The 24,154-nt window shown below is 43.4% G+C and overlaps 1 protein-coding gene across 1 annotated transcript in view; it reads left to right on the top strand.

Moving 5' to 3' along the window:
- The window catches only part of LOC141121575 (uncharacterized), a 167,489-nt gene extending 151,356 nt beyond the window's left edge, over positions 1 to 16,133 (top strand). The window contains 8 exon segments of the mRNA XM_073611210.1: positions 2,688 to 3,046; positions 6,225 to 6,235; positions 10,249 to 10,363; positions 10,491 to 10,625; positions 10,712 to 10,835; positions 10,952 to 11,049; positions 11,139 to 11,280; positions 13,987 to 16,133. Coding sequence (XP_073467311.1) covers positions 2,688 to 3,046; positions 6,225 to 6,235; positions 10,249 to 10,363; positions 10,491 to 10,625; positions 10,712 to 10,835; positions 10,952 to 11,049; positions 11,139 to 11,280; positions 13,987 to 15,227 — 2,225 coding nt within the window. The 3' untranslated portion in view covers positions 15,228 to 16,133.
- Positions 16,134 to 24,154: the final 8,021 nt, after the last annotated feature.

The raw sequence follows: 24,154 nt of genomic DNA, 5'->3' as shown, positions 1-24,154 counted from the left end.
TATCACTCTGCGCCCCTCCTGTCACACTGTGCCCCCTCCTGTCACTCTGCCCCCCTATCACTCTGCACCCTTCCTGTCACACTGCGCCCCCTCCTGTCACTCTGCGCCCCCTCCTGTCACACTGTGCCCCCTCCTGTCACACTGCCCCCTCCTATCACTCTGCACACTTCCTGTCACTCTGCGCGCCCTCCTGTCACACTGCCCCCTCCTATCACTCTGTCACTCTGCACCCCTCCTGTCACTCTGCCCCCCTCCTGTCACACTGCCCCCCCTATCACTCTGCACCCTTCCTGTCACACTGTGTCCCCTCCTGTCACTCTGCCCCCCTCCTGTCACACTGGGATAATGATGTAAAGAAGACTACTAATTTAAAGGGAGATTTGAAAGAGGGACTCTTGATTTAAGGAGGGCTCCTGATGTAAAGGGGCCCTTGATATAAGAGAAGTTACTGATATAAAGGGCCCCTGCTGATGTGAGGGAGGACTCTGATGTGAAGGGAGGGGCTCCTGATGTAAAGGGGGACTCTGATCTAATAAGGGGACCATTGATGCTCAGTACAGAGCTCCTAATGTAAACGATGACTCCTGATGTATAGGGGAATCCTAATGTGAAGGGGGACTCCAGTTGTAAGGGGGGAATACTGATCTAAATGTGGATCCTGATGTAAACGGGGAAACCTGATGAAGGGGGACTCCTGATGTGTTGAGTCGACTTGTAATCTAAAGGGGACTTTGATGTGAAAGGAGGGATTCCTGATCTAATGGAGGGTCTTTAGGGGGAGGGGGGCACTGATATAAAGGGACTCTTATCTAATGGGGGTCTTTAATCCTATAAAGGCGCTGATATAAGGGGACTCTGTTCTAATGGGTGGTCTCTAAGGAGAGGGTGAAATTTGCTGTGTGCTGTTAAAGTGTTCAGGTTTAGTATGAAGAAAAGGTGGCAACCCTAATTCCCCATGATGTCAGTGGTTCCTCGGCATGTTACAGGCACAAGCACCCTCAACTTCCTCAGGAATCAGTGACAGCAGGAAGCTGGCATTATGGCAGTGGTAGAAATATAATTTCGATATAAGATCGAACAGGAGGCTGGAGCAGCTAATTTGGTTCGAACTCTCAGGCCATATGTTGCGGGCACCTGCTTTTAGGTAGGTGACCCTTTTTGCTAGCTTTCTCTGTCAAGTAAATTTAGACCGGCTTATGCTATTACAGCAGGCCTGTTGTTGTCAATTACCATTTGAGTGGCAGGTAGTTTATGTGATAGTCTCGACCAATCATTGATTTGCTTGGTAATGCTCGGGACTCTCATATAAAAAGGGGGTCACGTGGTGTCCAGGAGAGTTTGAGTCCAGTCCTGCTGTGAGAAGCGAGAGCCAGCCTGGTTCCCGGAGGGGGAGGTGGAGGTTTTTCCCCTCCGGGGAGCCAACGGAGCTTCACCTTTGCGAGAAGGGTGAGGAACCGGTCCTCATGGAGGAACAGATGACATCTTACAGCATGTAGCCGCTGATGTCGTTGGCCGCCCCTGAGGGGAGGGGAACGGGCCACAAAGGAGAAGTAGAGTCAAGCGGAAGGAAACTGGGTGATCGATCGCTTAGGAGCCACACACGGGCTATTGATCAAGTGAGTGAAAAGCCCAAGGGAGAGGGACTGTCCAGAGGCTGAGGGATGTTGGTACGCAAGACAGGTGGTTGTGGCCTGTGACTTTGGGTTCAGCATTGCCCCGGGATTTGGACCAATTGCCGGTTAAGCAGATGAGAACAGACAGAGATTTTGCTGCTGGTCTAGACTCCCTATGTAAAAATAGAGGTCTGGTTATCAGACCTGCTGACAAGGGTGGCGGGATCTTCATCCTTAATAAAAGTGATTATTTGATGGAAATGCACAGAATATTAAGCGATAAAGATACGTATACCCCCCTCAGGTCGGATCCCAAGGTTAAATATAAGAAACAATTGGAAGCTCTAGTACAGAAGGGTTTCGATCTAGGCATTTTGAATAAGAAAGAGAAGGCTTATCTAATACCCAGGGAACCGCGCACTCCGGTGATATATTTTTTGCCGAAAATTCATAAACATCCTATCTGCCCCCCGGGCCGCCCTATTGTTAGCGGCATAGATTCAATCACGTCCCGAGTGGGCAGGTATATTGATTTCTTTCTCCAGCCAATAGTTAATAAAATGCCTTCCTTCATAAAGGATTCTCGTCAGGTGATTAATTTGCTGGCGGCCCTTACTCCCCAGCCAGGAATGTGGATGGTGACAGCCGATGTCACGTCCCTTTACACTGTTATACCACATCATTTAGGCCTCCTTGTGGTCGAATATTTTCTTAGACGTGATTCTGGCTTGGTAGACAAGCAAACTTGCTTCATTCTGGAGTTGCTCCAATTTGCCGCCTCTCTGAGCTATTTTTGGTTTGGAGACCAAATCTATAAACAGGATAGAGGGGTTGCCATGGGGGCTATATATGCCCCCAGTTTGGCTAACCTCTTTATGGCCCTGTGGGAGGAGAATGTCGTCTATGCCCAACAGAGACCTCAAGTGGTCCTGTGGGCAAGATATATAGACGACATCCTCCTCCTATGGGATGGAGACAAATCTGATTTGGATTCCTTCTTTGGGGATTTGAATATTAACCCTAGGGGCATTTTTCTCAATTATGAAGCTAGTCAACATGAGATTCACTTTTTAGATCTCACCATTCGAATAAACAATGGTCAGTTCACTACTGCTACCTACTTTAAAAGCACCGACCGGAATTCGTATATCCCTACCAACAGTTGCCATCATGAAGCTTGGATTAGGTCGGTGCCCAAGAGTCAGTATATTCGTTTAAGACGTAACTGCTCTGATAGAGGTGAATTTCTCATGCAGGCAGATGTCCTGACTAAACAGTTTCTTAAGAAGGGTTACCAGATCACACATCTCAACAACACAATAGAAGAGGTGTTGTCGATCGATAGAAGTGAATTACTCAAAGAGAGGATGCCCAATACCAACAGGGTACCATCTGCTCCCTTTATCACTACATATTCTATTCAGCATAGGAAGGTAGGTCAGATGATTAAGAAACATTGGCATATCCTTATGAGTGATTCTACTCTTAGTACCATCCTTCCTTCCAGGCCCCAGGTGGTCTATAAGGGGGCAACTTCTATTAGGGGCACAGTCGCTAATAATATTATTGATCCACCCACCATGAAAAGGGGATGCTTTGATAACCTCACTGGTTTTTACCAGTGTAGGCGATGCAGGATTTGTACTCTAAATGGATGTACTCAGAGGAGAACCCATTCCTTTAAATCCAACAGTACACAGGCTGAATTTATTATTAGGTCTTTTGTCACATGCTCCACCAAGGGGGTCGTATACCTGCTCCAATGCCCTTGCGGGCTACAATATGTAAGCAGGACTAAGCGACCCCTTATGGTTAGACTTAACGAGCATGTGACAAACATTGTGAATGGTTTCCCTAAACACCCTGTGTCTAGGCACTACTTAGAAGTTCATAATAGGAACCCAGACAAAATGGAGAGGTGGTTCTTTAGTGCGAGGTGTATCAGGGTTAGAAATGGCATGGATACATAAATTAAAGTGCTACTCACCCTTTGGGCTAAATGTAGAGATAGTTTTTAATGCCTTTATAGACAATGCTTAATATTGCTTACCTCCATTCTATCGACCCACAGTTTGTTGACCTATTTGTGTACATGTGAACTCGGTGTGATTTCTTAGGGGCAATACCCTATGGTGTATGCATGTGCTTGACATATGCATATTTTTTATTAGTTATTGAGCCTGAGTTTTAATTTTTTGGAGATGTGTCCATATAACATGGTTGTCCCCTATTGACAATATCAATCTACCTATTTTTATTTTATATATTTGTTATATATTCCTATAAACATTTGTCATTTGGATTCTCATTTTTACTTCCCATTTCTAATTTTTTATTTTTATTTTTCTTCAATATTTTTTTACTTTTACTTTTCCTGCAGGATGGCGCCATACTAATATTTGGCAAATTAATGGTGCTATACATGCAGGAACATAGTTCTTGATTCTTTTAATTAATTTTTATTTATATTCATTTCCATTCTCCTTTTTCCCCACATGATGGAGCCACATTGTTCCATAGCATATCCATGTGTCATCGCATGTGGGAGTTAAACTTTTTATTTTTATATCTAGGGTTTAATATTTGGGGCATTATTTTTATGTTTCCTATATAAACATTTTTTTGTAGTCAGCATACTTATTTAGTTTTTATCCTATTCGGTGTGATTACTACCTGTTAATGCAGGTGTTTTCTGCTGCGTGGTGATTTTTTTGTTCTGACCTTTTTGTTGGTCACATGGGTTGCACGCCCCTGAAAGATCACAACGAGGCATGGTTTTAATTGGTTATATAATGGCGATGACTCAGAGTGTCGCCCGTTCCCCAGACGACGTCAGCTACTAGACGAAACGTACGTCGGGAAGGTGACGCTTTGACGTCATCGCCTCTCACTTGGACGGGCGCTCGCCAGCCGGCCGGCGATTCTAGCTCTCTTTTTACTGCTAAATTGTAAGTGTTTTACCTTATTTAAATAAATTCTATCTACGGAGTCACACTATGGATACTTCTTCTTTGTTCCTATGTTGGTGATTCGGGGATTGGTACTTCCCTTATCTTCCCGCGGCCACACCGCCAGAGGTATGCTTTGATGCTGGTTGGATATCCAGGTCTTCACTTCATCCAGTCTACCTGATGCCTGTCAAAAGTACACACAGTGACTCTTCAGATCCATGTCCATCTGGCTTCTGGTTTATTCGACTAGCTTATTTAAGCTTGCTATTTGGCAAGCGTGTACTTCAGGTGGTGGAGGATCACTATGATGGGTGTTTCCTTAATTTCCCCCTTTTTACACCGATCCCTATGAACAGCGATCAAGGGCCTCTTCCCACTGCCTAGTGGACTATCTGTCTATTTGATTTATTTATTTATGCTTTTTTGTATTGATTTATATACATCTGTTAACAGTTATACACCAGTTTGATTTTTCATAAATTTCACCCCACCAAGGATTCTATATTATTTGCCACATATGTTCACATATATGTTTTTTAGGGTACAGCGCAGTTCCTTTTTTCTTTTCTCTATAATAATGTGGATATCTCACATTTGAGCTGCAGCTTATTAGCAAAAACTTTTTCTGAGCGCGGTGTTTTTTCCATTTCTATAATTGCCCCGGGATTCCAATCAGTCAAGCAGGAGAGGTCATTCAGAGTGACTCTTATCGTTTATTCTCTGTTAGAAATCTACTTCCATCTTCCCTGATAAAGTAATCATCCAGTTTTAAATCGCTGTCTCCCGCAATGCTGTGAGTCTTTGCAAGTGAAGCAAGGAAAAGATCAGAAATCAACCAAAGAGCATCTCAAAGAAAACCCTTCTCCCATCCCAGTTTATGTTGATGAATAAAGCATTACGAAAAAGCATGAAGGACTGTGACTTTTAAATCTATGGGCTGTGAGGTTTGAGTGGTAAACGTGAATTACAGATATAACAATTATTTAGCCGCTCCTTCGGGGGTAAGCGCTGCACATATATCAGTGGTCAGGGTAGTGGTCCCTTAAATTGGCGACCAATGGGAGAAGGTCTCTCTTATATTAGTGGTCAGTGGGAGAAGGACATTCTTACATCGTCATCAGTGGGAAGACTGCCCCCCTTACAGATCATTGATGCCAGTGGTTACTGAGAGACAGAAATTGGTCATTGCTCAAGGAACCCCTAGAAACCTTTGGAGGAACCCTGACTGAGAAAGGCTGGACTAGGCAGTAATATATTTCTATCCCCCTTGGTGGGAGTGGAGATGACCCCGTCTATAATACATACATCCTATTAGATTGTAAGCTCTTCTGAGCATTATAACTGTATTGTCTCCCTTTTATATTGTAAAGCGCTGCGTAAACTGTTGGCGCTATTATAAATCCTGTATAATAATACACAGCACAAGGTCTGTGTTCACACTATGAGACGTTTCTCGAGGCTACAGTTCCTCTGAGCTCCACAAGGTGGTGATCTCAAGTACACAGAGAATGTACACTATGGATAAAAGACAGGAAGTGACATCAGGTACAGGCAGGAAGTGATGTCAGGTACAGACAGGAAGTGATGTCAGGTGTAAACAGGAAGTTCTGGGTCAGAGGTGAGTTGGCAGGAAGTAGAGAGAAGACATTGCTGGAACTGGCAGCAGAGGAGGTAATAAGATCTTATTTTCTATTTACACCCAGTAATCCCCCGTCATGTCCGTCCTCTTCCTCCATAGTCACTGTGATGCCTTTTATCTCCAGCAGATGATGATACACTATCAATAAACCATTTGGTCTTTTCTTCTGCCACCACGGTGGCTATAACAATGACACTATGCAATGATACATATTTCATCATTGTATCCAAGAAATGATAGGCGCGTCCAGATTTGATAACAAATAAATCATTTTGAATGTCTCATATCCAAAAATGTCCAACGAAGGTGCAACAATCATTTGTTAGAACGTCTTTCATTATCCAGTTATTGGCTCCCCCCAGAACTGCAAATCCAGCTGAAAAACAGACTCCGCCCTGCTCTCCCCCTCCATGCAGTGTCACTTTCTGATATGGGAACCATTGATACATAGACTATCCATATTACCATTGCACACGTTCCTGGTATAGGCCAAGAACTAAACGTGCTGCAGCAACAACCAGCTGGGAACTGGTAACATCTCAGATCATTTGCCAGCACACCATGGACCCCCAAGCAACATCCAAAAACATTTATTGAAATAGTTCACATCAAGGTGGGAAAGGGCAATATTTTGGGGGCCGTGCAGGACCCCTTTGTAAAGCATGTGATGAGTGATAAACACTGGATATACAACACCCCCATTGTATGTCCTGTAATATGCAGAGCCCTAGATCACTTCTTATTGCTGCTTTCCAAGCCTCCCTTGCTAGTGGGTTATGCCGCGTACACATGGTCGGACTTTTCAGCTACAAAAGTCCAACGGACGCTGACGGACTAAAGCTGGCTGGTAATCCGATCGTGTGTGGGCTTCTCCGGACTTTCAACGTACTTTTTTAGCCTCAAATCCGACGGACTTTAGATTTGAAACATGCTTCAAATCTTTACGTCGTAACTACGACGGACCCCGAAGTCCGCTCATCTGTATGCTAGTCCTACGGACAAAAACCCACGCTAGGGCAGCTATTGGCTACTGGCTATCAACTTCCTTATTTTAGTCCGGTGTACGTCATCACGTACGAATCCGTCGGACTTTTGTGTGGTCGTGTGTAGGCAAGTCTGTTCGTTAGAAAGTCTGCCGCAAGTCCGCCGCAAGTCCGCCGAAAGTCCGCCGAAAGTCTGTCGGACAGGCTGTCGGACTTTTGTAGATGAAAAGTCCGACCGTGTGTACGCGGCATTAAACTTTTTTTGGACTAAAATCCCTGTAATCAGGGTTTGGAGCCTCTTTTCCACCAAAAGTCTCTCTGAGCCTCAGAATTTCTGGAAATCACTCCTTCTTGCCTCTTTTTAAGACTCCCTTGCTGGCGGGTTAACCTTTTTTGGAAAAAAAAGTCCCTGTAATCAGGGTTTTAAGCCTCTTTTCCACCAAAAGTCTCTCTGAGTCTTCGAATTTCTGGTCCCAAATGAAAACTTACCAATCCAGAGAGTACCAAAATTAGCCCTCTCAAACCGGACTACCCCAGAACCCCTTATCCTGCATGGGTGTGAACCCCCGAGTGCTAGAAATGTCCCTTATGCTCTCCCTTAAAGGGACCATGACCCAAATAGTGGGAAAATATATCTCCCATCCAGGACTCATCTATGGTGTCCTGTACAGTCCAGAGTCTATATATATCACTTGGAGGTTCTGCCAGTACTGATAACGCCTACAGGGGGTAGAGGTCTCTTTTAAGTATTGTTGACAGCGGTTGCCAGAGGTGGGATGTAATGGTCGATTTGTCACCCAACCTTTCACCCCTAACAAAGTCACATGACCATATGCATATAGTGGAGTTTGCGGTGATGTCATAACACTGAGGATGCTCCATTTGCACCTCCAGGGAACACAGTGAAGACTATTTTTTTTTTCAATTAAGTTTGCATTCCTGGGTGGAGCACATCACTGTATAATGCAAGATGTTCTAACAAATGATTAATTGGTGCACTATTGGACATTTTTAATGTGGGACATTCACAATTATTAATTATATAAATAAAAACTGGACATGTTCAACACTAAAATTACAGATTGCCAGCTGTGATACACATACCTGGAAACATTTGAAAATGAGTGGCCCTGAGAATACGAGTTAGCCATAGGGTGGAGAATGGGGTGGGGTGTGTAGTATCATGTCAAATGGTGAGTGAGGCCGAATTGTGCTTAACCTCCCTGGCAGTATGATTATTTCGGATTTTAGGTGCTGAAAGCGGTACCATTATTTTGCATGGAAATTTGGCGTTTTATATTGTAGGTCTGTAAATCTTAACAATAACACACTTAAATCTGTCCAAACCAGAGTCTAGTAGATATCCCGGGTATGATAAAGTTTGAAACACAAAAACATAAATTATAATATAATAAATAAAAATAAATAATTAAAAAAAATTTTAAAAAATAGTAATAAAATAAATTTCCCCACAATTCACTATCGCTCAATTCTGCAAGTGTTCTAATTTATTATCGCTGTTTTCTAGCTGGTCTAAAGCCACTTTTGACGTAAAGGGACACTTTTTGGTTGCTATGGACAATCTCCAGTTTCCAGGCAGAAAGAACAGTGTATATCATGTAAAACTGCATGCAGGGCATGGGCCAGAGCACTGGGGACAAAAGGGATGTGAAATCATTTCATACAGTACTGTAATCTGTAAGATTACAGTACTGTATGTGTTATGATTTTGACAGTTTTTTGAATTTGCCGTCAGGCTCCGCCCCCGTGCGTCGCGCCGCTCGCAGGGAACGGAGCCTGGCACGGAGAGGCTTCGGAGGAGGACGGAGCCCTCGGACACTGCGGGGGACATCGCAGGATCCCGGGGACAAGGTAAGTAACGCCGCCCCAGGATCCTGCAATGCGATCCCGAGTGTGGCTCGGGGTTACCGCTAATGGTACTGAATTTTAACCCCGAGCCACACTCGGGAAAACCGCCAGGGAGGCTACAATTGGGAGGGCTTAAAGGAGTGTGGTTAGATGTGGGGATTGGCCATCACCTAGCCAATCCCCAGACAACGTCCTATCGTGACGAAACGCGTAGGAAGCAGCCTGTGGCGGTGACGTCATTACGTTTTTGGATGGGCTAACAAATGAACGTAGGAAGTGAAGTTCAACAGATGGAGACACCGCTATTTATCCTTATGCCATACTCCACTGCTCTTAACTGACTGCAACATTGTAAGTGCGATTCTTTTTAACTTCAATAAATCACCTTATTTGTACATATTACACTATGGAAGTTTTTTGTTTCATATTCCCGAGTATTATCCGCCGCTAGCTGCTGTTCCGGTATTGTGCCTTCGGTTTTGGGGAGACCAATTTCCCTGAGCTGGGCGAGACTGCCGTCACAGCAGTCATCGCCATCTGGTAAGCGGATTTTATTACTCACCTAGGGTGTGAAACTACACGGAAGATTACCCTTTCTTTTTTCTGGTTTCTTGCATCCCCACGGATGGGTGTTTTTTTTTTTTGTTTGTTTTTTTTTTCCCTGTTCACTCATAGACTGATATTTGATGGGACTTTTCCTCTTTGCATTTTTCACTTGTAAAGTTTTATATATGTCTTTGTATTATTGTTCACTATATTATGTCTCATATGATTTTTCACCATTGATCACATGCTGATATGCTTATGAGACTTTGCCCTAGTTTTCTTCAATCGCAATTTTTTCACATTATTTCTAGTGCTGCATCTTTTGTGTTTTTATATATACTTTTGGAGTTTGATACTAGAATTTCAGGTGCTGGCAGCTTTTATCAATTTATTTTGAAACTTATTCACTATTTGATATTTTATCTCTAGCGCAGCTTCAGCCTTTGGGCTTTTTGTTTTTTTCTAGATAGAACCTGAGCCTACTCTGCTCTAAGTCAGCAGTCCATAATACACAGAGTGCAGGTGTCAGGAGTGATTATCGTAAGCATAACTTGAGGGCGAAGAGCCAGCCTATTAACCGCTTACATCCCCATCTTAATATTGTACAACTAATACCGTCCAGATAATTCTATGCTATCCATCTACAGAGAAACCTGCAGAGATCACATGACCACTTCAATGAGGATGGAGGAGGACCGGAGTCACATGACTGAGAGGATACTAAATCTCACCCTGGAGATCATCTACCTGCTGACCGGAGAGGTGAGGAGGATTCTGGGAGGTCACATGATATCACTCTTATCTCTATTATTAAAACACAGACCTGACTGGAAAGGTGAGGAGGATTCTGGGATTCTAACATGATATTCCTATTGGTTCCTCAATACAGAGATTTCCTCTTGTGAAGTCAGGTGATCATATGACCATCACAGTGCCTCCATGTGACTCCCTAAAACCTGAGAGACACAACATGGAGAAGATTCTAGAAGTCACCAAGAAGATGATGGAGCTGCTGACAGGAGAGGTGAGCGGTGCTGGGAATTCTGGGACATTATCCAGTAACAGACAAGGGATGTGTCTGGATGGTGACTGTATCATTGTGTGTGTCAGGTTCCTATAAGGTGTCAGGATGTCACTGTCAATTTCTCCATGGAGGAGTGGGAGTATTTAGAAGGACACAAGGATCTCTACAAGGACGTCATGATGGACAATCAGCCGCCCCTCACATCACCGGGTAAGAGGAGACTTTATTGTAAAGGGGAGAGCAGTACGGAGGGTCCACCTAGATCCCCCATCATCTGATAAACACATAGAAACAATGTATTCAGTCAGTGTGTGTGTTTCCTACAGATGGATCCAGTAATGGGAACCCACCAGAGAGATGTCCCCGTCCTCTGTATTCCTGGGATTCCACACAGGAAGGTCACACCATCCCTCACCATCATCAGGTAGATGAGGAACAATCACTGATAGTATCATTAGGATCTGTACATTATCTGCATTGTTACAAATTATGTCATTTTTATTATATATTCAGAGTGGAAACCTGAGAGATTCTAAAGTTGAGGGTAAAGCAGAAGAAGAAGAGATGTATGTGAGGGATGATCAGCAGTCTATGGAGGAGGATGGAATAACGGGGACATTTATAGAGGAGGACACTCCTACAGAGATCAGCACAGGTGGGTCATTAACACTAAATACATTCACTCTCTGATTGTCTTTAGTAGGGTGGGAATTGAGCGGTATCAGCCTGTACTATCCTGGTAAAGGTAACTGTACCCAAGCAATGTTCCCCACCCTGCACATTAGATCTTTTTTTTCTCTCAGATAATCTTCGCTCTCTGTCTATCAGACACAATTTATGTACCTAGACTGGATTTATGTAGATTCTGGGGTTCAGCTGGCAGAAAAATGTTCATGTTCACCATAGACATTACTTGGCTTAGGCAGCTAGGGCATGTGTCTTGGGCCTCCTGCCTGGTGCCCTTGGTTTAGCAAGCTGACAGCTCAAGTGTCCCTGGGTTGTTTGCTTTGATGTTTGCCAGTAGTGCAGGGTGGAGGGATATCCCTCAGGACTCTGCCTGCAGAGTTAGAGACCCAGGGCAGTCTGAGAAGACAGGAGACAACGCTGTGGGACCTCTATAACGCGTCTCAGGTAAGTAAACATTTAGTCCCAGTTCACACATAAGTGCTGCAAAAGAAGTGCTATTCAGCGGTGAGATTTAACCAGGTATTCAGCAATGCGGTTTCCATGTGAGTTTCACAGCTCTCTTATCTTTCTCTATGGTAAATCGGATCGCACTGTGCCTAACTCACACAGGACCCTTTTTCTAAAATCGCAGTGCAAATCATCCGCATATATATGAACGCCCTTAACAGGAATACATTCTGTTTCACTTGCCATGCAAATTCACACTGTGAAACCGCATCACCAAATGCACAAGTGTGAACCGGAGCTCAGGCTACTGCTGATTACTGAACGCCAACATTATGAGTGCTTATCCGTCACCAAACGCCAACACAAGGACTTTCTCCCAACCATTGCACTTTGTTGAATATTTATATAGTCCTGACCCCTGCACTGTACATGCATTGTTGTACAGTACATAGCCTATTTGTAATGCATATGCTTTGGTATACAATAAATAGTCACGAACACTGCACTGTATACACTGTGGTGTAGATTGCATTGTCCTGACTGCTGCACTTTATACATTTGTTGTATGTCATATACTGCTGACACCTGCAATATATATAACATCACTATAGCTCTGAGGAAGAGGGTTCGCCCTCATAATGCATAAGCCACTTGCGATGCCATTTAGTTCCTCCAAATATCTGGTTTGGGCTGTAGGCATCTAGAGATACTACTCGCTATTGCCGGAGTATTGATAAGCCTTGTTTTAAAGCTCGTTTGTGAGTATATTTCTTGTTATTTTATGAATAAATTGTATCTTTGATAATGCACAAGGTCGGTGCGCCCTCCTGTTCTTTTTGTATGTTTCAGTTCTAAAGGATACCCATTATTCTGAGGAGGACAGCAAGACCTGTGACATTCCACTGACTTTGGCTGCGCCTCTTACCTAGCTGACTGGGCACCCGAGCGCAGGATATATATATATATATATATATATATATATATATATATATATACCATTTACATTACATAGTCCTGACCCCTGCACTATACACTCTGTTGTAAATTACATAGTTCTGACTGCTGCACTCTATAATGTTATATATTCCTGACTTTTTACCCTATACAATAATGCCCCGTACACACGGTCGGATTTTGTTCGGACATTCCGACAACAAAATCCTAGGATTTTTTCCGTCGGATGTTGGCTCAAACTTGTCTTGCATACACACGGTCACACAAAGTTGTCGGAAAATCCGATCGTTCTAAACGCGGTGGCGTAAAACACGTACGTCGGGACTATAAATGGGGCAGTGGCCAATAGCTTTCATCTCTTTATTTATTCTGAGCATGCGTGGCACTTTGTCCATCGGATTTGTGTACACACGATCGGAATTTCCGACAACGGATTTTGTTGTCGGAAAATTTTATATCCTGCTCTCAAACTTTGTGTGTCGGAAAATCCGATGGAAAATGTGTGATGGAGCCTACACACGGTCGGAATTTCCCACAACAAGGTCCTATCACACATTTTCCGTCGGAAAATCCGACCGTATGTACGGGGCATAAGTTGTACATGACATAGGCCTGACTTCTGTTTACTACCCTTTACCCACTGCTATATATAATGTCTTTCCTTTTTTTTTTTGCACCCAATTGCTACCAGCTGGACATTTTATATCTGATGATTTGGTTTGGAGCACAGACGTTTACATGTTTATAATAATGTGATAACATCCTCAGACTTTGGAACCTTAAACAGAAAGTGATAATTAGGGAGGAGTCAATAACCCAATGATGGAGGTCTTCAGGATCAGTCCAGTCTTCATCTTGGTTGTTCTCCCCCCATCCTCTCTCTCTGACCTCTGGTGGGGCTCAGCCTTGCTGTTATTCTTGACTAAATCATAAACTAAATGTGTCTAAAACAAGCAAAAAAAAATACCTGATTAAAAATAATAATAATTATGGTCTAAATAAACAATGAGTGACAGAGGGGGTAGGGACACTCGTCCTATAATCCCCTCATCACTGTCACTCCTATAAAAGACAGTTCTCGTTGTTTCCTCACTCTCTGACTAAGGTCCATGAATAAAGAAATGAACTGGTAGGAGATCAGAGGACCCATTTACTAGTTACCTTGAGGGGGGAATTGTAAGATCATCAGAGACAAAGCTGCCTGATGTGGGTGGAGTCCTGGTTTAGGGGAATCTGCTCATGTCTAGTAATAATCTTTTTATTTGTATTTTAGTAGATGGACGGGAGATGAGGAAAACCTCAGAGGATTGTCTCACTTTGTCTCCAGACTGTAAAGTAGAAGATGAGGACATCACACAGTATAGTCCAGGAGAAAACCCGACTACCTCAAATGTCCATCCGGCACCACACAGTGTAGATGGACCATCGTATTCCTCTTATCCTGAGGAACCTCAGACTGTGAGGGACGGTGCCGTCCTTCCAACAGATAAGAGGTTTTCCTGTACTGAGTGCGGGAAGTGTTTCTGTTTTATATCCAGTCTTAATGTGCATAAAAGATCTCACACAGGGGAGAAAGCATATTCATGTCCTGAATGCGGGAAATGTTTTCACCATACGTCCAGTCTTTACAGACACCAGAGATGTCACATGGTGGAGAAGCCGTATTCTTGTTCTGAGTGCCAAAGATGTTTTGTATGTAAATCAGAACTTGTCAGACATCAAAGATCTCACAAGGAGAAAGCATATTCCTGTCCTGAGTGCGAAAAATGTTTTTCAGAGAAATCCAATCTTTACAGACATCAGAAATCTCACACGGGCGAGAAGCCATATTCCTGTCCCGAGTGCAGGAAATGTTTCTCAGAGAAGTCTAGTCTTTACAATCATCAGAAATTGCACACAGGTGAGAAGCCGTACTCATGTTCTGAGTGCGGGAAATGTTTTGTACAAAAATCACAATTTGTTACACATCAGAGGCTTCACACGGGGGAGAAGCCATTTTCCTGTCCTGAGTGTGGGAAATGTTTTTCATTGAAGTCCCATCTTTCCAGACATAAGAAATCTCACACGGGTGAGAAACCGTATTCCTGTCCTGAGTGCCAGAAATGTTTTTCAGAGAGGTCCAGTCTTTACAATCATCAGAGATTGCACACAGGTGAGAAGCCATATTTCTGTCCTGAGTGTGGGAAATGTTTTGTACAAAAATCAGAACTTGTCAAACATCAGAGGTCTCACACGGGGGAAAAACCGTATTCCTGTCCTGAGTGTGGGAAAAGTTTTTCAGAAAAATCCACTCTTGGCAGACATCAGAGGTCTCATACGGGAGAGAAGCCGTATTCCTGTCCGAAGTGTGGGAAATGTTTTTCAGAGAAGTCCAGTCTATTCTATCATCAGAGATTGCATACCGGTGAGAAGCCGTATTCATGTTCTGAGTGCGGGAAATGTTTTGTTCATAAAGTACAACTTTTTACACATCTAAAATCTCACACAGAGGGAGAGGCCATATTCCTGTCCTGAGTGCGCAAAATGTTTTTTTTAGAGAAGTCCATTCTTTACAGTCATCAGTGATTGCACACGGGTGAGAAGTCCCATTCTTGTATTGAGTGCAGGAAAAATTTTTTTTATAAATGGGCACTAGGCTCACATCAAAGATCTTACACGGGGGAGAAGCCACATTGCTTTTCTGAGTGAGGGAATTGGTATTGACCGAAGTCTCATTTTTCTGTATTTAAGAGTTCACACGCCACCCTTTCAAAGTGCATTAGTGTCCCGAGTGCAGGAAATATGCTATATGAATCATATTTTTTCGTACATCAGAGATCTCAAACCGGGAAGAAGCACATCCGGATAAAACTCCTCAGAAAACTTAAAGCTTATTTTCATCATGTAAGAAACATTTCCTAAGGAGATCAGAGTTCACGAAAGATATCAACAAAGTGTTTTACCATGCTGGCCATTAATAGTAGTAGAACAATAAAAATGAAGTCATTACCTTTCATTGGCTGAGTATATTTGTGGTGTAAAGTTTTGCAAACACTAAAGCCTCATACACACGGTCGGATTTTCCGATGTGAAATGTGTGATGACAGGCTGTGGCAGAAAATCCGACCGTTTGTACGCTCCGTCGGACAATTGTTGTCGGATTTTCCGCAGACAAATGTTGGATGGCAGGCTTTAAAATTTTCAGCGGACAAATGTCTGTTGATTTTCCGATCGTGTGTACACAAGTCCGTTGAACAAAAGTCCAAAGTACAAACACACATGTTTGGAAGCAAGGACGAGCCAGAAGCTGTCGGTCTTGTAAACTAGCGTTCGTATTGGAGAATTAACATTCGTGACGCGGCAAATTATGAAATCTGGAAATGCAGCGCACAATTCTCTTCTTCTTTTAATGGGATAATAATGAAGCTGCTTTGCTGGTGATACTGATGGAGTTCTGCCAAACATATTTAAGAAGGCTTTTTTTTCTAGTGATATCAATAATAATATTATTATGTTTTTTTATTTTTTTGGTCCAGTTACCACAACACCGTTATCTGGTAGTTTTTTATATCAAAGATACAACTATGTTGGTGTCCCTTTTTAATTTTACATTGTATTTTTTAAAATGTAACTGCCTACTCCCAAACATTTGAAGTAAAACACATAGCCAAGTATTATTGTACACAATTTTTTTATTGTGCATTAAAAAAAGAAAACAAATAAAATTAGACATGCTATCTGCCAATAGAACTTAACCAAAAAGTGCATTCTATGCATCCAAAAATATAGAAAATATAACAAATCAAATCATTATTCAACCAAAAAATAAAATAAAAGCCTCATGCATGTGTCCTGCTTCTTAATATAGGGGGTCAGCAATGCCAAGAGTTGGTGAAAGCAGGGGTCCGTCATCCGGAGACAATTCCGAAAATCATCCGGATTATTCTCCTAGAGCTCCCGCAGCAAAGGCATATGACATAATTGGTCACGATTAATAAAGTAACCAATTTTTGGTCCAAGAAATCCTCCTCCTCCTGTTCCTGGACTGGACTTGGGTCAAAGCAATAACTCCAAGGCCAATAATAAATAACACGTTATCTCCTCCCATTCTGCAATATGTCTGGTTGAGGAACGGCCGTTCAGAAGCAAACTAAAACGCACGAAATGAAAAGTGCGAAATGAAAAGCCCAAATCAACACTCACCAAACTTCTACTAACACGAAATTAGCAGAAGGAGCCCAAAGGGTGGCATTAACCACTTGAGCCCCGGACCATTATGCTGCCTAAGGACCAGAGGTCTTTTTCCAATTTGGCACTGCGTTGCTTTAACTGCTAATTGCGCGGTCATGCAATGCTGTACCCAAACGAAATTTGCGTCCTTTTCTTCCCACAAATAGAGCTTTCTTTTGATGGTATTTGATCACCTCTGCAGTTTTTATTTTTTGCGCTATAAACGGAAAAAGACCGAAAATTTTGAAAAAAAATGATATTTTCTACTTTTTGTTATAAAAAAAATCCAATAAACTAAATTTTAGTCATACATTTAGGCCAAAATGTATTCGGCCACATGTCTTTGGTAAAAAAAATGTCAATAAGCATATATTTATTGGTTTGCGTAAAAGTTATAGCGTCTACAAACTAGGGTACATTTTCTGGAATTTACACAGCTTTTAGTTTATGACTGCCTATGTCATTTCTTGAGGTGCTAAAATGGCAGGGCAGTACAAAACCCCCGCAAATGACCCCATTTTGGAAAGTAGACACCCCAAGGAAATTGCTGAGAGGCGTGTTGAATCCATTGAATATTTATTTTTTTTGTCCCAAGTGATTGAATAATGACAAAAAAAAAAAAAATATTTACAAAAAGTTGTCACTAAATGATATGTTGCTCACACAGGCCATGGGCCTATGTGGAATTGCACCCCAAAATACATTCAGCTGCTTCTCGTGAGTATGGGGATACCACATGTGTGGGACTTTTTGGGAGCTTAGCCGCGTACGGGGCCCCGAAAACCAATCACCGCCTTCAGGATTTCTAAGGGTGTAAATTTTTGATTTCACTCTTCACTGCCTATCACAGTTTCGGAGGCCATGGAATGCCCAGGTGGCACAAAACCCCCCCAAATGACCCCATTTTGGAAAGTAGACACCCCAAGCTATTTGCTGAGAGGCATATTGAGTCTATGGAATATTTTATATTTTGACACAAGTTGCGGGAAAGTGACACTTTTTTTTTTTTTTTTTTGCACAAAGTTGTCACTAAATGATATATTGCTCACACAGGCCATGGGCATATGTGGAATTGCACCCCAAAATACATTTAGCTACTTCTCCTGAATATGAGGATACCACATGTGTGGGACTTTTTGGGAGCCTAACCGCATACGGGGCCCAGAAAACCAAGCACCGCCTTCAGGATTTCTAAGGGTGAAAATTTTTGATTTCACTCTTCACTGCCTATCACAGTTTTGGCGGCCATGGAATGCCCAGGTGGCACAAAACCCCCCCCAAATGACCCCATTTTGGAAAGTAGACACCCCAAGCTATTTGCTGAGAGGCATGGTGAGTATTTTGCAGCTCTCATTTGTTTTTGAAAATGAAGAAAGACAAGAAAAAACTTTTTTTTTTTTCTTTTTTCAATTTTCAAAACTTTGTGACAAAAAGTGAGGTCTGCAAAATACTCACTATACCTCTCAGCAAATAGCTTTGGGTGTCTACTTTCCAAAATGGGGTCATTTGGGGGGGGTTTGTGCCACCTGGGCTTTCCATGGCCTCCGAAACTGTGATAGGCAGTGAAGAGTGAAATCAAAAATTTACGCCCTTAGAAAGCCTGAAGGCGGTGCTTGGTTTTCGGGGTCCCGTACACGGCTAGGCTCCCAAAAAGTCTCACACATGTGGTATCCCCGTACTCAGGAGAAGCAGCAGAATGTATTTTGGGGTGTAATTTCACATATTCCCATGGCATGTTTGAGCAATATATCATTTAGTGACAACTTTGTGCAAAAAAAAAAAAAAAATTTGTCTCTTTCCCGCAACTTGTGTCACAATATAAAATATTCCATGGACTCGACATGCCTCTCAGCAAATAGCTTGGGGTGTCTACTTTACAAAATGGGGTCATTTGGGGGGGGTTTGAACTGTCCTGGCATTTTATGCACAACATTTAGAAGCTTATGTCACACATCACCAACTCTTCTAACCACTTGAAGACAAAGCCCTTTCTGACACTTTTTGTTTACATGAAAAAGTTTTTTTTTTTTTGCAAAAAAATTACTTTGAACCCCCAAACATTATATATTTTTTTAAAGCAAATGCCCTACAGATTAAAATGGTGGGTGTTTCTTTTTTTTTTTTCACACAGTATTTGCGCAACGATTTTTCAAACAAATTTTTTGGGGAAAAAACACACTTTTTTAAATTTTAATGCACTAAAACACACTATATTGCCCAAATGTTTGATGAAATAAAAAAGATGATCTTAGGCTGAGTACATGGATACCAAACATGACATGCTTTAAAATTGCGCACAAACGTGCAGTGGCAACAAACTAAATACATTTTTAAAAGCCTTTAAAAGCCTTTACAGGTTACCACTTTAGATTTACAGAGGAGGTCTACTGCAAAAATTACTGCCCTCGATCTGACCTTCGCGGTGATACCTCACATGCATGGTGCAATTGCTGTTTACGTTTGACGACAGACCGCCGCTTGCGTTCGCCTTAGCGCGAGAGCAGGGGGCGACAGTGGTGCTTTTTTTTTTTATTTTTTTTTTTTTTTGTTTTCTTTATTATTTTTTTTGCTTTTTTATCTTATTTTTAAACTGTTCCTTTCATTTTTTTTTTTTTTTTTTGATCATTTTTATTGTTATCTCGGGGAATGTAAATATCCCCTATGATAGCAATAGGTAGTGACAGGTACTCTTTTTTGAAAAAATTGGGGTCTATTAGACCCTAGATCTCTCCTCTGCCCTCAAAGCATCTGATGACACCAAGATTGGTGTGATAAAATGCTTTCCCAATTTCCCAATGGCGCTGTTTACATCCGGCGAAATCTAAGTCATAAAATGCTCGTAGCTTCCGGTTTCTTAGGCCATAGAGATGTTTGGAGCCACTCTGGTATGGTCAGCTGGCTGAATCACCGGCTGTATTCTCAGGTTCCCTGTTGAGACAGGAGAGCCAGAGAAAAACACGGAAGACGGTGGGGGGGGGGGCTTTCCCTCCCACGGCTTGTAAAAGCAGTCTAGAGGCTAATTAGCCACTAGGATTGCTTTTACATGAAAGCCGACCGCTGGCTGAAAAGAATGATACCAAGATGATACCTAAACCTGCAGGCATCATTCTGGTATAACCATTCAAAGTCGTGAATGGCGTACCTGAAGACAAAAAAATGGTTAACAATAAAGCACAGTAAACGGTAAAGTATAAAAAATTGCATACCTGAAAAACAAACATGATAAAACATAATAACAATAAAACATTGCAGAATAGAATACAGTAAAAAAGAGCAGAACAAGAGAGAGAGAATAGAGAGAGAGAGAGAGAACAATAAAACGACAACTATTTTTTTTTATTTTATATATTTTTTTTTTTTTTTACACTTTTTTTGTAACTAACTTTTATAACGGTAACCGGTTCCAGGTTCGGGTCTCTCAAAATGCGATGACATCTTGGGAGACCCTGTGAAAGTGTGCCTAGTCTGTGCAATGCTGTACCCTACGCTAATACTCAACTAGTGAATGGTAGCGTTCAAAACATTCACCAATGCAAAGACCAGGATTGTCAGGATAGGAGGGACAATAATAGCGGGTGTCACGCCTATATCCGCGCTTGCTGCAGACACAACATCTTTTTTGGGGGTTCGTTGGGTAGGGGTACTCGGGAGGACATAAAGAAAATGCCTCTCATGCAGCCGACTGCATTTGGTTGGGGATGTGAATGGGGGAAGTACGGGCGCTGCAGAAGCGGTGGGTTCCCAATTAGGATTGGCGAATGCAGCAGGAAGGGCATTATGGGCACGACGGGCCTGTGTTTGTCTTCTTGGTGGCAGCGGGACACTACTTGTGCTTGCCACCTCACCAGCTTGAACTGCACTTATGGGACTCGCCACGTCACCAAGTGTTACTGCAGTGCTGGTTTGACTACGACCGGGGTGTACTAGGCCACTGGCGCTTGCCAGTTCACCAAAACGCTACCAAAAAAACTGTTAGCGATCGCAGGGATCAGGCCTGAATCTGCGAACGCTGCAGTTATGCGTTAAGTGTTTTGTAAGTGACAGTGATCGATCCATACTGCACTTGGGTGGGCTGGGCCGGGCGGAGGGGCAAAATGCAGGTGCTAGCAGGTATCTGGGCTGATCCTGCTAACACTGCATTTTTGGGAACCCTAAACTGCTGGGGACGCCAGTATAGATCTGATCGGATCAGATATTGATCCGTTCAGATACTATACCACTAAGGGAGGTGTACGGTGCGTGGGTGTTAGCGGTACTGGCGCTAATCTGACGCTGCTTGGGGCTGGTGCTTGCCAGTTCACCAAAATACTACCAAAAAAACTGTTAGCGATCGCAGGGATCAGGCCTGACTCTGCGAACGCTGCAGTTATGCATTTAGTGTTTTGTAAGTGTCAGTGATCGATCGATACTGCACTTGGGTGGGCTGGGCTGGGCTGGGCCGGGCGGAGGGGCAAAACGCAGGTGCTAGCAGGTATCTGGGCTGATCCCGCTAACACTGCGTTTTTGGGAACCCTAAACTGCTGGGGACGCTAGTATAGATCTGATCGGATCAGATATTGATCCGATCAGATACTATACCACTAAGGGAGGCGTATGCTGCGTGCGTGGGTGTTAGCGGTACTGGCGCTAATCTGACGCTGCCTGGGGCGACGCATATCACCGCCGGGCGATCAGGGGGCTAAACCTTTATTCGGTAATAAACGGCGGGTGCCCTGACACTATAAAAAATAAACAAACTAACCAGCGTCACCCGTAACAGTTATACGGTGATCAGTGGTGAAAGGGTTAACTAGGGGGCAATCAAGGGGTTAAAACATTTATTCGGTAGTATATGGGGGTCCCTGTCGCTATAAAACGCTGACGGCGAACCTAAATATTTAGGTCCCTAACTAGCGTCACCAGCGACACTAATACAGCGATCAGAAAAATGATCGCTTAGCGACACTGGTGACAGGGGGTGATCAAGGGGTTAAAACTTTATTAGGGGGGGTTAGGGGGGTATCCTAGACCTACAGGGGGGTAATACTAACTGTCCCAACACTGTAACTGTCACAAACTGATACCAATGCAGTAATCAGAAAAAAAAAAAAAAAAAAAAAAACTGCTGGTGTCAGTTTGTGACAGGGGGGGGGGGGTGATTGGGGGGCGATCGGGGGGGGGGGGATCGGGGTGTTTTGTGTGCCTGGCATGTTCTACTGTGTGTGTGTAGTGTTGTGCACTCACATTACAGTCTTCTCTCCTCGGGCCGGAACTGAAATTACCGAGCCGAGGAGAGATGACATCATTTCCTTTGCTGCTGTTTAGCATACAGCAGCAAAGGAATGATGTGATTGGCCGGCGGCGATCGCGAGGGGGGGGCCACGAACGGATGGCCTCCCCCTCACCTCTGATCGCCGCTGGACAAAAGACGACCGCCTCGGGCACCGGGGGGGGGTCCGATCGGACCCCCCACCCGCGGAAGGCAAATCACGTATATGTATATTTTGCCTGTCCGTGCCACCTTGCCGACTTAAATCGGCGTGAGGCGGTCGTCAAGTGGTTAAAGAGCTGAAAAACAACGTCACTACATTCGTGATTGTTGGCCAACAATTGTGTGCCGTGTGTATGCAAGACAAGTTTGGGCCAACGCCCCTCGGACAAAAGTCCACGGTTTTGTTGGCCAACAATGCGATCGTGTGTACGAGGCTTTAGAGGTCTATATATATGAAACATTTGTTGGACGAATGTGACAAGCATTTACCAGCAGTATTCTAGACATATTTTATTTATTACAACAACTTCCTAGGGCCATCAGCTTCACCTAGTGGCCATTATGTGGTACTTTTCCTGATTAGGGCAATTGAGCACAATTACCACATTGTGGCCACTAGATGAAGCTGATGATCATAGGAAAGAGTAAAGAAGTTCCTCAAACTACAGGTTGAAGTGAGATGGAGATCTGTGGGTACATCATGGAACACCTTCCTGGAGAAGACTGAGGTGTGGCATTCCTACTCTAGGTAACATAACAGGTTTTGTCTTCGATAAGAGAAAGCAGCTTTGGAAATCCTAATGTAAGTGAAGTGGAAGATCACCGATCCACTTTTGAGAAGACCGACCACAGCAACACACAGAAGGCGGGTTCACATCAGTGCAGGGCTCAACAAATCCCAAGTGCCATGGCGACTAGAAATTGCATCCTGGCACCTGGGCTTTTGTCAGCCCATTCACTGTTGCAGGGATCCACAATTTATATCGCCTGATGCCCGGGACATGCAGTTCTGGGCACTAGGCAGTTAGTTTTTTTCTATATTTGTTCCTGCTGCTTGCCTCACTTGTCAGATGGAAGCATTCGGGTGGCTCTGCTGCCGCCCGATTGCTTCCATACACAGGGATAAAGTAACCCTCCCACACCCCTGTGCCTGTACATTACGTATCCTGGGCTCCGCTTACCCATCTGCAGGCCCAGGACCAGCAACTGCGCCGCCCAGGTGCAAGACTTCATCTGCATGCTCGTCAAACCACAATTTGACATCACCAGCTGTGTGATTTAGAACATTATGGTCTTGGTAAATTGCGCTGTCTTTGGGAAACAGTGGGGGTTATTTACTAAAGCTGGAGAGTGCAAAATCTGATGCACCTCTGCATAGAAACCAATCAGCGTCCAGGTTTTATTGCCAAAGCTTAATTGAACAAACCGAGATTAAAAGCTGATTGGCTACTATGCACAGCTGCACTAGATTCTGAGTGCACCAGCTTTAGTAAATCTCCACCAATGTCTGCACCATGGGGTGCACATGGTCCACCAAAATGTGTACATAGTCACTGGCAGTCACTCTACTTTTCAAGGTGATGATGGGGTCTGCAGAATACCAAGATATGGCTGCCCAAACCATGATTGCACCACCACTATCCTTTATCATTGGCATAAGACAGTTCTGGTGGTAAGCTTGGGACAGTGTTCGCCACATATAAACATGTCCAGTGGTTGGGAACAGTGTGAAGCTCGTTTCATCAGACCACAGTCTTCCATTGATCGATAGTCCACCATTTATGAGTGTTTCACCACACTCTCTGCTTCTGGGCATTAAAGGATAACTAAACGCAAGTTTTTACTGCTGTCTGCCCCCCCCCATTAGGGAGATTCTCCCTCTCTATTTGCCTTGTTTACTATGATCATTGAAAGTAAAGGAAAGTCCCAAATTTTGGGTCGTCTCCCCAGAAAAGTAATACAGGGAAAATCTTCCAATGGG

This window comes from Aquarana catesbeiana, unplaced genomic scaffold (assembly GCF_042186555.1).
Source record: "Aquarana catesbeiana isolate 2022-GZ unplaced genomic scaffold, ASM4218655v1 unanchor225, whole genome shotgun sequence".
In the NCBI taxonomy this organism is placed as follows: domain Eukaryota; kingdom Metazoa; phylum Chordata; class Amphibia; order Anura; family Ranidae; genus Aquarana; species Aquarana catesbeiana.
Note: the sequence above shows the minus strand (reverse complement) of the source record. Positions and strands in the feature narration are given on the sequence as shown.